General features: G+C 51.1%; 2 protein-coding genes across 2 annotated transcripts; both read right to left on the reverse strand.

Annotated features, from left to right (window-relative positions):
- Window positions 1–1,218: 1,218 nt before the first annotated feature.
- Window positions 1,219–3,174, reverse strand: LOC144172509 (uncharacterized). Its single transcript, XM_077701195.1, has one exon. It carries the CDS (start codon window positions 2,914–2,916, stop codon window positions 1,219–1,221), a length of 1,698 nt encoding a protein of 565 aa, XP_077557321.1. The 5' UTR covers window positions 2,917–3,174.
- Window positions 3,175–3,179: 5 nt separating this feature from the next.
- LOC144172510 (uncharacterized) lies at window positions 3,180–6,747 on the reverse strand. Its single transcript, XM_077701196.1, has 6 exons — window positions 6,431–6,747; window positions 5,840–6,338; window positions 5,471–5,624; window positions 3,966–4,403; window positions 3,257–3,911; window positions 3,180–3,189 (listed from the first exon to the last, which is right to left on the reverse strand). Exons 1-6 carry the CDS (start codon window positions 6,745–6,747, stop codon window positions 3,180–3,182), a joined length of 2,073 nt encoding a protein of 690 aa, XP_077557322.1.
- Between the last annotated feature and the right edge of the window lie 5,348 nt (window positions 6,748–12,095).

Here is a 12,095-nt window from a genome sequence, read left to right on the forward strand (position 1 = left end):
GTTTCCCCTTCAGAGAAAAAAAAGCCCTCCGTGAGAACAATGCCCCTTTGAAGGAGGTAAGACAATTTATGTAATGGTAAGCATAGTTTATATTGTCATTGGGCATCGGATCTTCAATACCATTTTTAAGAAAGAATGGTGGAAGAGGGGGGTACGGAGAGGCGGGAGGCTTATGTTTGGACATTGTCTAGGGATAAAAATTAGCGAAAATTAGGAAAAAAAAAGACAGAGCTAAAATAAAAACGTTACCAAACATGCAACAGAGTTCTTAAAGTTATGCTACTTCTCTTACTTAGGCGCTTGAGTTAACTTGAAATGGTGGCAATTCTAGTTTTTAAACTAACTTGGACAAAACTGATCTGTGACCTCACAGGGCGCTAATAAAAAAGGATAAGCAGTAATCTTATTAACTACAATTATTGTTATGTGTTGCATATTTCAGCGTCACCTTCTTCGGAGATTACGTTCTAAAAAAATACTGCGCAGCGAAACAATTTAAAAATGCATGGGCAGGATTGCAGTAGAAAGCTTACATAAATGTCATTAGATTGGCGTGTGCACTCAACAATGCTTTCAAAGGAACGGCAAAGCAAGGTTATTTCTAAAAACAAGAAAAATTTCACGCCGTCCTTGAAATAACAAGCTCTCATATCGTAGGCACCTCACCGAAGCGATTAAAATAAGCAACGCCAGAAAACGTGTATTTATGCTTGCACACACATGTAATTTTTTTGCTCTCCGCCGCACATCACCGGCAGGTAATTTTATACTTTTTGCTGTACACAGACAACGTCATCATTTAATTAGGGAGCAACGCGGAAAATAATTGTAAATGCTCGCGTCTTTAACACACAAAAAAGAGATAAACACCTGTTAGCGTCAGGGACCATCAAGTAAAAAGTATTTCCTTCATAAATACTCGTGACACCTATAAGAAACTCGTTTAAGTACACCCTTTAGACGCAAATGGGCAATTGCCGCTTCTAAACACACACAACCGCCAAGCAGCCCACGCTGTTTTCGGTGCCTTTGGGCACATTTTTGAAATTCTCAGGTGGCGTGGTCCAGCGCTAGCGCGTCGGGTTCCGCGTGCCTGTCACTCGACCACGAGCGCGCCGAAGGGCCTCTCGGAACGCGCACACGTGTTCGTGAGTGAGTGAGTGAGTGAAAGAACTTTATTGAGGGTCCGGCGATGACGCGAGCTCGTCGCGCACCCGGCTAGTCCCACGTCGGGATCGGCAGGTCTAGCCCACCGGTCCGGTCGAGGGCACGCTGGACTGGCAGGATTTGCTTGTCTAGAGCGGGGCTACGCAGAAGAGAGTCCCACTCCTCCTTGCTGAACTTGGGGTGTGCGGACCCGCACTCCCAGAGCATGTGAGCTAGAGTAGAGGTCTGTCCGCAGGACGGGCAGGTGTCGTCGCGATATACGTCGGGGTAAACTTCGTGTAGAACTGCCAAACACGGATATGTGCAGGTCTGTAATAGTCTAAGGGAAACGGCTTGCGCCCTATTCAACTTGGGGTGAGGGGGTGGAAAGACCCTTCTAGACATGTAGAAAAATTTCGTGACCTCGTTATAAGTAGCGGGAGCATCCCTGTGGCCGTAAGGGGGAGGCGAGTCAGCTCGCCTTAAAGAGGAAGCGCGGTCAGTGAGGTCGCGCGCAGCCTCGTGAGCAGACTCATTGAGGTTCGGGGGAGCACCCGCGAGAGATCCTACATGAGCGGGGAACCAGTGAATTGAATGATGCGTGAGAGCATCTGTACGCCAAACGCTAAGAAGGCGAGCAGCTTGCTCAGCTATGCGGCCATTCTGAAAAGCCCTCACTGCCGTTTTGGAGTCACTGTAGATCTCTGACCCACGACCGTCTAGCAGGGCGAGGGCGATGGCGACTTGCTCAGCGACTTGGGGGTCGGATGTGCGAATGGAAGCGCAGTTAGAAATATTTCCGCTGGAGTCGACCACAGCGACGGCAAAGGTCTTCCCATTGCTGTACTCCGCAGCGTCAACGAAGCTTGCTATAATGTTTTTTTGCTTGATCTGTTTGAGGATCGCTGCTGCTCTTGCCTTGCGTCTGCCCTCGTTGTTGACAGGATGCACGTTTCGGGGCACGGGGGCCACTATGAACTTCTCTCGAATGCACCTAGGGATCGGGGTACTGCTCCTCGAGGATCCTGCTGAAGGGTAGCCTAGCTCTTCGAGGATGCGTTTGCCTGCTGCTGTGGTGTTCAGGCGAGCGAGTTGTGCGCGTTCTTGGGCTTCGGCAATCTCCTCGGCGGTGTTGTGTAACCCCAGCTTGAGGAGATCCTCTGTATGAGTCCTGATGGGCAATCCGAGAGCCCTTTTGACTACTTTACGGATGAGAGCGTTGAGCTTGTCTCGTTCCGCTCTGAGCCAGTTGTGCATGGAAATCGTGTACGTGAAGTGGCACAGTACGAAGGCATTGATCAGCCTGAGGAGATTGTCCTCCTTCATGCCCCGGTGTCGGTTTGCAATTCTTCGAACGAGCTGGAAAGCGTTTTCCGTCTTTGCAATGATTTTGCGGAGAGCCGTTCCATTCCCGCCATTGAATTCGACAAACATGCCCAGGACCCGAATGACGTCGACCCTGGGTATCAGCCCCCCGTCACTGGTGCGAAGAGTGATGTTGCTTTCGGAGACTGGCTTCCAGTCTTTGGGTCTGCCTCCCTTCTCCTTTCTGTAAAGCAGAAGCTCCGACTTCGCGGGGGAGCAACGAAGTCCGGTGGGGCGGAGGTACTGCTCGGTCACATCGATCGCCTCCTGCATAGCTTCTTCAACTCTTCCCTCGCAGCCGCCGGAGCACCAGATGGTGATGTCGTCGGCGTAGATGGTATGCTTGACGCCCTCGACTCGTGCCAACCTCTCCGAAAGGCCAATCATACAGATGTTAAATAGCATGGGGGAGATTACGGCGCCCTGAGGAGTTCCCCGTCCTCCGAGGGGCACTTCGTCGGAGCGGAAGTCTCCAATGCGAAGCGTGGCCTTCCGGTCAGTTAGAAAAGAGATAACGTACCTGTGGAATCTGGAACCGAGACCCAGGTCCGAAATTGTTTTGGCGATGAAGGTGTGGAGCACGTTATCAAAAGCCTTCTCGAGGTCCAGGCCGAGCAGGGCCTTTACGTCCCTGGAACGGCCATCCACGATCTGATGCTTGATTAGTTTCATGGCATCCTGCGTCGAGAGTCCGACTCGGATGCCAATCATGTTGAACGGGTAAATCCCGTTGTCTTCGAGGTACCTGTTAATCCTATTAAGGACGACGTGTTCCATTACCTTGCCGACGCAAGACGTTAGAGAAATCGGCCTGAGGTTCTCGATGTTCGGGGCCTTGCCGGGTTTTGGGATGAGCACCGTGCAGGCCATTTTCCATTCTGCAGGAACAACGCCATTCTTCCAGACCTCGTTGATCTTGTCGGTCAGAAAGGCAATCGATGGGGCGTCAAGGTTTCGCAGCATTCTGTTAGTGACCCCATCGGGACCCGGCGCAGACTTGCGATTGAGCGCGAAGATGGCCTGTCTGACCTCGGCAACGGAGAAGTCTTCATCCAGTACGGGGCGAGGAGGGCCTCGGTAGTCCGGGAGTTGCGTCACCACATCCCCGTTGTGCCGGATGGGCAGGTACTTCTGAAGGAGTTTGGAGACTAGTTCGTCGCCCGTGTGAGTCCATGTGGCCTCGTGAAGGGCCCGGGCCAATGTGTGCTTCTGGTTTGACTTGGGGCCGCTTACGTCGAGAAGGTGCTTCAGCATGCCCCAGGACTTGCCGTTACGTATCTGTCCGTCGATGGATTCGCAGAGCTCGTCCCACTGCTGCTTGCACAGCACTTTGCAGTAGTCATCGATAACCTTGTTGAGCTCCGAAATCTTCTTTCGAAGTCTGCGATTGAGTCTTTGACCTTTTCATCGGCGGAGCAGGGCATTTTTGGCCGCGATCAGGTGGGCAAGCCTACTATCCATTTGCTCGACGTCGAGATCGGTTACCACTTTCTTGGTGGCCGCGGAAGCGTCGTTGCGGATGCCTTCACACCATTCCTCGAGGCTGGCAGGTGCACTCGCTCTCCCGGGTTCTTCCCGAATCTTGCGAAAATGGTCCCAATCGACGAACGTGAATTCCCTGACCCTACTCCGAGCGACCTTGAAATGCGTCTCGAGAATGTAGTGGTCGCTGCCGAACTCCATGGCGGTGTTCTCCCATCCCACGTCCTCCACGTTCTTGACGAAGGCGAGGTCGGGTGTAGTGTCTCGGGTTGCGGAGTTGCCGATGCGTGTGGGAAAAGCCTTGTCTGTTACCAGAGTAAGGTCCATCTCGTTGGCGTCTTGCCACAAGTTGCGCCCCTTGGTAGTGTCATAGACATAACCCCAGAGGCCGTACGGGGCGTTGAAATCACCTACGACGACCAAGGGTCGAGGGCCGGCCAGGTCGGTCGCTTTTTTGTGGATGGTCTTGAACTGTTGGCGCGAGTCTCTAGGGTTGCTATAGATATTGAGGACGAAGACGCTATTTTTTCGCTGATTCCGCTGTGGCGCGTCGAGCAGTACCTCCACTATGACGTATTCGAGTCTACCGCTCGCCAGCTTGAGGTCGTGGGTGAGATGAGTTAGCCTTTTATCGATCAAAGTACAAATACCACGGCCACCAGGCTGGCCCGATACGGCTCTGTAGCCTTGAAGCGATGCGGCGGAGACTAATGTTTCTTGGAGTGCGACGACCTGAGGTTTAACCGCCAAAGACCTGAAAAACTGCTGCAGAGGGGCTTTTTTGGTCGAATACCCCCTGCAATTCCATTGCCAAATGCGAAAACTTTCTTTGGACCTAGCCATTATGGGGCTGATCGAACTGACTACCGCCTAGCGGGGCAGTTAAGGTTGCGCTAAAAATGGGACATTCTGTCACCGCGTTGGTGGGATACTTAAGCGTAGCTTCCCTCAGTACGGTGGGAACGGTTAGAGGATGTACGACAGTGGCAGGTGAAGCCATTCGCGCCTCATTGGCGTCGATGCGATCTGCGAGAGCTCCGAGGCCCCTGTTGGGATCCCCGAGCGCAACCTGAATTTGCCGAACGCTGTCGCTAAGAAGGCTGACGTTAGCGGTGACCTGTTTGAGGCCGTCTGCGAGCGCAGTGAGCCTTTGCTTAATCTCGCCAACTTCTGCGGTCAACACTCCCGACTCGCATGTGTGATCGACCACTGCCCTGCGTTTGGAGGATGTTGCAGTACCGTCTACTGGAGCCGCGGCTGGAGTCTCGGTGGCCCTGACTGCCTCACCGTTACCCGACGTATTCGAAACGAGTTTTCTGATTTCTGCCATTTCATTAACTAGCCTGTTGATCATTTTCTTAAGGTCGTCGTTCTCTTTGCGTAAACGAATGACTTCCGCGTCCCTAGCTTGCTCTGGGAGCGGGTTGTTACGAGCGCCCGGAGCGGCCCCAGTATTGGCGCTGGGGTTGGGACGCACCAAATCGGCCCAAGCGAGGAACGGTTGCCTCCCGCCACGTGTAGAGACGGGCTGATGTCCGGATGCTGGCTGGGTTCTGGAAACCGAACGGCCCCTGGATCCGGATGGGGACCTGGGACTGGATCGGATTCGGGATCTCGACCTGGACCGGATCCTGGAGATGGAATGGCTCCTGCTACGGCCCCGGGAGCGGCTACGACATCTGGATCTCCCCTTGGACCGGGAGCGGCTGCGGGTGGATGGGCGTTGAGACGGTGACTGCTGAGCTTGATTCGAGGTCTCCATAGACGGAAAATCGTCGTCGTTGAAGGTGACGGTCTGTCTCGAACTCTCCGCGGCGCGGGAGCGTTCCCCCCGTCTGCGCCTGACCAGGTACGGTGTCTGGAATCTTCGCTTGCACTCCTTGGCGGCCGTAAGGTGACCGCCTCCGCACAGCTTGCATTTGGGGTAGCATCTGTGCTGAGCGTCGGGGTTTGCTTCTCCACATCCCCTGCAGACGGCATCGTTAGGCGAAGGGCAGACATCGGAGCGGTGCCCGAGGCGGCCGCAGCTGTAGCACACGTCCATTTGCTTGCGAAATAAAGTGCACCTGATCATTGTGCCGCCATAGGAGACGAAATTAGGCACCCTGTACCCGTCGAACAGGACCACTACGGTGGTAGTTTTCTTGATTCGTTTGGCGCCGAGCGCCGCGGGGTTTCTTGAATTGACCAGCTTTTTTTCGATCTCCGCGGGTCCGTCGCTAAGAGGAACGCCTCGAATGACGCCCTTGCACGTGGAGTGGGGTGCTGCCTCGTAAGCGCTCACCTCGAAGCGTTGACCGGTGACGGTGATGCCCTCGATGCCGACGTAGCATGCAGCGTTGTCCCTGCTGGGTGTGCTTATCACCATGATATTTGGTGAAAGTTGGGACACATCGTGTCGGTGTCCCGCGTCGCCAGACCGAGCCCGGCAGCTTGCCATATGGCGTCGGCGACGACAGTAGGTCCAACCTTGCTGATACACAGGCCTCCCCGGGGCCGCACGACGATCTTCGCTTCTTCTTTGGGCAGCGGAGGCATCCTGCCACCTCGAATGATCTTGCTTTTAAGGTCGGCGCGGTCGGCGCGGCCCATAGCGTTCGAATCGGCGTTAGGCTTAAGCCCGCTCACATTGCCGCCAATCTGGTTGATGGCCGAGTTTCGCACTGAAGAACGTCGGGAGACAACGTGCTGCCACCCGAAGTCTTTAGTAAAGTTCTCGGGGGTTAAGGGCTCCCCTTCCACCTCGCACTCCATCACAAAGTCCGTGAAAAAAGCTCCCGGCGAGAAAAGGCAGGCGAGCGATGCCTCGCCGCACGAGCGCGGTTAGCGTTTCCACAGTCACGGCGTGGTCGCTAGAAAAGCGGCCATAAAAGTCACAAACGTCCACCCACCCATAAAAGTCGGGTACCAGCGTGTTCCTCTTGACTTCACGAATCCAGAAATGCAGAAAGTTCAGGGGAACACTATCAAAAAATCTCCGGAAACTTTGCAAAAAAGCAGGAGCCGAACGAGCCACGTCCGAACCCGTCACGTCCGAGCACGTGCCCCCACACGTGTTCGTGAATGCGCTACGAAATGAATACAGCAAGGAGGGAAAAAGTTGCTAGGAAACACAAAAGAGGAAGGGTCCAACGTCCTGACGTTTCGCGAAGTTTTGGGGGAGCAATCCAAGGAACAAAAGAGACGAACCCGCCCGGGGGACCCGTTCCGAGAACCGAGGGGTCTCGTGCGGGGGAACTGGTTGCCTCCCTCGAAGTCCCCCTCCTCACCCGCCTTTCTTCTCCTTCCTTCCTTTGCTGGTTCTTCGTTATGGGTGGCGGTAGGAACAGAAACTGATTGTAACTTAGCGGTAACTCTCATACAGTTTGTCTTAGATGGACAAATCATTTGTAGTCCCTGGGCATGAAGCACTTTCGCTACTGCCACTTGCACCGAAGATTACGTGGGTCGCTTTTAACACTTTTGGTCACTTCTAAACAGACGGCATAAACTCTTTCATGGCTTTAGTTGACAGAATGGCGACATGCAACCAAAGAGGTTGTATAAAACTTCTGGAGTGGAAGCCGCCCATAGCGGGCAACGCGGGGAGGTGAAGCCGGGCGAACCGGTCGGCGACCATATTGCCGTGGGTAGAAAAGGCGCTGCGCCGGCAGGGACGCTGAAGTGCGGTCGCGTTTTTTTTGCTTTACAAGAGAGAAAACGACAGTAAGCTAGTTTATCGATTACGATATTTGAGGGCAGACTGAATTTTGCCTTACGCGTAAGGTTTTGACGTAAGATATGGTTCAAGCAGCGAGTTCGCGTGTGTATATCTTACGGTGGTCAACAGAGCTGTCGATGCGGGAAAACGCGCAGCGCTATGCTAAAGGCACCACCCCTGATTTTATTTCAATAAACGTTTATTCGGTATAGCTAAGGCTATAGACCGCCCCTGTAACATTAAAATTACCTCATGTTGCGTGCCATGGCAAGAGATTCCGCGTTATAAGGTTACTATTAGCCGCGATTTTATGCTGGAGGTGCGGGACACGCGAAAGCGGGATTATTTGACGCTTGTTTCTTTTTGGCGGCGTTGCTAGGATTAATGAATGCTTATTCATTAATGATTAATAAATAATTACGCAGTAGCGGTTCGAATGGTTTTTAAGCAGTACTGCAAGAATCATATCCATCAGGATATTGTAATCTTTATATGTAGTGCAAATGCACGTTTTCTGGTTTAAACAACATGCCCAGTTTTGCCCTTGCCGAAGAAGACCAAATTAAGCACGAGCTTTTGATTGATTGATTGGTTGATTAATTGATTCATTGTAGGGTTTAACGCGCTGACGCAACGCAGGCGATGAGGCACGCCGTAGTGGAGGGCTCCGGATTAATTTTGACCACCTGGGGAATCTTTAACGTGCACCGAAATCTCGTTCACACAGTAGTTTTCGCTTTTCGCCTTCACCAGAAAAGCGACCGCCGCGGCAGGGAATCGAACCCGCGTTCTAGGGATGAGCAGCACAGTGCATTAGCCACTGAGCCAACGCGGCGGGTCTATTTCCAGCTTTTCAATCGCATTTTGCGAAATGGATTTGGCACCCACTGAAGCACATTAAAGCAGGTTTTTTTTTTATTCCGCGTGCACTTTACAGAAGGCATGGGACGAAATTAAGGAATTATGAAATGCGTGAGAACATAAAGAAAAAAAAATCACATGACACTCAAAAATATACCTCTTACTATAAGGAATACAATTTAAGGAAACACAAAACAAGGTATTTACAACAAATCTCAGGAATTATGAAATGCCGCAAGAATATTAAAAGTGAAAAATCACAATGCACTCACAAATATAAATGGAACTCTGAGCAATACAATTTCAATAAACACAAAACACCGCAAAACTAAGAGGAAATGTACAGGAGGTATTTACAACAAGGTTTAGGAATTATGAAATGCCGCAAGAATATGAAAAAATTCGCCCCACATATTTACAAACATGTGATTTCGCGCAGCCAAGCGACTACAGGACCACCACAACTACGAGCGACAACATTCGCATATCTGCGTAAACAAGCGCGTACGGTATGCTCAGTAAGCGGACGGCAGGTGCTACGGCAAATTTTCCCTTTACATCCCGCACAAACTGCGGGCAAATGTGCACTCATAACGTTATAATACTAGTAATGCCCTCGAAACCCAAAACAAACAGATACCCTCAGTACTTACAGATGAAAGGTGATCCCCGACGCCTTCTTCGCGCGATTAGCGCAGCCGAACGCGACGCACGAGCAAACCATTTCTGCTTTCTACACCTTTGGAGCATCCATCCGCGAACGAAGATCGAACGAACACGAGTTCTGCTCTTTGGCAAGAGAGAAATCGGAAGAACGACACATGGGGCAGTAAAAAATGTCATTGTCTCTACTGTTTATTTTAGTTGTTTGCGCCCAAGAATGTAAAAAATTACCAGATGTGTGCGCCCCCGGCGCACGCACGGGCGACTTGCGAAGCGCTTAACTAGAAACACGGAGAGGGGAGCATAACCGAAACCACATGCGGCGAAATGAACGCGCGCAAGAAAAGCTCGGTGTGCTTGAAGGTAGCCGCATGAGAGAATCAACTTGCAGAACAAAACAAAAGAAAACAAAAAAAGAACGGAAGCAAAAATATAACGTAACCCGATGCAAAAACAAGCACATTATGCGACGACTGTAATGCGTCTGCTACCGCGGAACGAGTTTTCTACCCACGGCAAGATGGCGGCCGTCGGCGTCAGTTTTCGAGCACCATCTCCACTCCAGAAGTTCTATACAACCTCCTTGAGCTAAACGCAGGCCGCGGCGGCCGCTTTTCTGATGGAGGTGAAAAGCAAAAACGCCCGTGTGTACAAGATTTCGGCGCAAGATCCCCAGGTGGTCAAAATTAAATCCGGAGCCCTCCACTACGGCGCCCCTCATCGCCTGCGTTGCGTCGGCGCGTTAAACCCAACAATCAATCAAGTTAAACGCTTTAGACAGTTAAAATATAGGCCGACCATCGATTCTTAGCTAGCCAATGAGCTGCGCTTGCAGGTCAGTGCATACAGGCGACCCAACGCATTTCCACTTAAACAGTGCACAAATGTGATGCGGTAACGTCGACTAGAAGGACGAAGGCGTTTAAGCTAGTCGAGTGGAAAGATGATAGATGTTTAAGTTTAGCAACAGCAGTATTAGAAAGCTGCCGCGGTACGTCTGCGCGGCGGCCCGCCGCGGTCGGCTGCAGCGGCCTCCCGCCGCCGAAGCAGACGACGCGCTGGGAGTAGCGCAAGACTTGACTGCAGCGCCGCTAGTTCTCCGCCACGCGGCCCGCCTCTCCGGCGGAGCTTTCGTTACCTCCACCTGCGAGCAAGATTTCCTACCGTAACTACGCCGTGCAAGGGAATGTACTCACAAATCAACGACAGCAAGAAGACGTAAAAAAATGGATTTTAGTGCTTCCCTTTTTGCGCCTAATTTTTAGCTCTGCCCTGCTGAGTGGACGGGGAACTGTTGCTATGAGTTTCCTTGTAGATCGAGTTATTCCGTTCTTAAATTATTGAGGACTAAAACTTGCATTAAACACATAACAGCCAGGAACGTTTTTAGCACAGCCTGTTCACAGAAAGTCCGCCGTCCATGTTTACGCGCTTGAGAAATTTGCGAAGTGCATCCAGGGACGCAGCTTTCTTTTGTTTTCTGTTCGCAGCAGCTGCTCAGAGCTGCGCATGTTCACAGCAGCCGCCGTACGGGGAAATAACCCAGTTTGGGGCATACATGCATCCGACTGATGCGCATTGCCGGGCCTACGAGAATCCGAGCAGCCTTCGCGATTTTTGTCGGTTGCATGCAAGGAGGTTGTATAGAACTTCTGGAGTGGAGATGGTGCTCGAAAACTGACGCCGACGGCCGCCATCTTGCCGTGGGTAGAAAACTCGTTCCGCGGTAGCAGACGCATTACAGTCGTCGCATAATGTGCTTGTTTTTGCATCGGGTTACGTTATATTTTTGCTTCCGTTCTTTTTTTGTTTTCTTTTGTTTTGTTTTGCAAGTTGATTCTCTCATGCGGCTACCTTCAAGCGCACCGAGCTTTTCTTGCGCGCGTTCATTTCGCCGCATGTGGTTTCGGTTATGCTCCCCTCTCCGTGTTTCTAGTTAAGCGCTCCGCAAGTCGCCCGTGCGTGCGCCGGGGGCGCACACATCTGGTAATTTTTTACATTCTTGGGCGCAAACAACTAAAATAAACAGTAGAGACAATGACATTTTTTACTGCCCCATGTGTCGTTCTTCCGATTTCTCTCTTGCCAAAGAGCAGAACTCGTGTTCGTTCGATCTTCGTTCGCGGATGGATGCTCCAAAGGTGTAGAAAGCAGAAATGGTTTGCTCGTGCGTCGCGTTCGGCTGCGCTAATCGCGCGAAGAAGGCGTCGGGGGTCACCTTTCATCTGTAAGTACTGAGGGTATCTGTTTGTTTTGGGTTTCGAGGGCATTACTAGTATTATAACGTTATGAGTGCACATTTGCCCGCAGTTTGTGCGGGATGTAAAGGGAAAATTTGCCGTAGCACCTGCCGTCCGCTTACTGAGCATACCGTACGCGCTTGTTTACGCAGATATGCGAATGTTGTCGCTCGTAGTTGTGGTGGTCCTGTAGTCGCTTGGCTGCGCGAAATCACATGTTTGTAAATATGTGGGGCGAATTTTTTCATATTCTTGCGGCATTTCATAATTCCTAAACCTTGTTGTAAATACCTCCTGTACATTTCCTCTTAGTTTTGCGGTGTTTTGTGTTTATTGAAATTGTATTGCTCAGAGTTCCATTTATATTTGTGAGTGCATTGTGATGTTTCACTTTTAATATTCTTGCGGCATTTCATAATTCCTGAGATTTGTTGTAAATACCTTGTTTTGTGTTTCCTTAAATTGTATTCCTTATAGTAAGAGGTATATTTTTGAGTGTCATGTGATTTTTTTTTCTTTATGTTCTCACGCATTTCATAATTCCTTAATTTTGTCCCATGCCTTCTGTAAAGTGCACGCGGAATAAAAAAAAAACCTGCTTTAATGTGCTTCAGTGGGTGCCAAATCCATTTCGCAAA

The sequence above is a fragment of the Haemaphysalis longicornis genome, unplaced genomic scaffold (genome assembly GCF_048455015.1).
Source record: "Haemaphysalis longicornis isolate Haplotype H1 unplaced genomic scaffold, Haemaphysalis longicornis Haplotype H1 scaffold_23, whole genome shotgun sequence".
Classification (NCBI taxonomy): Eukaryota; Metazoa; Arthropoda; class Arachnida; order Ixodida; family Ixodidae; genus Haemaphysalis; species Haemaphysalis longicornis.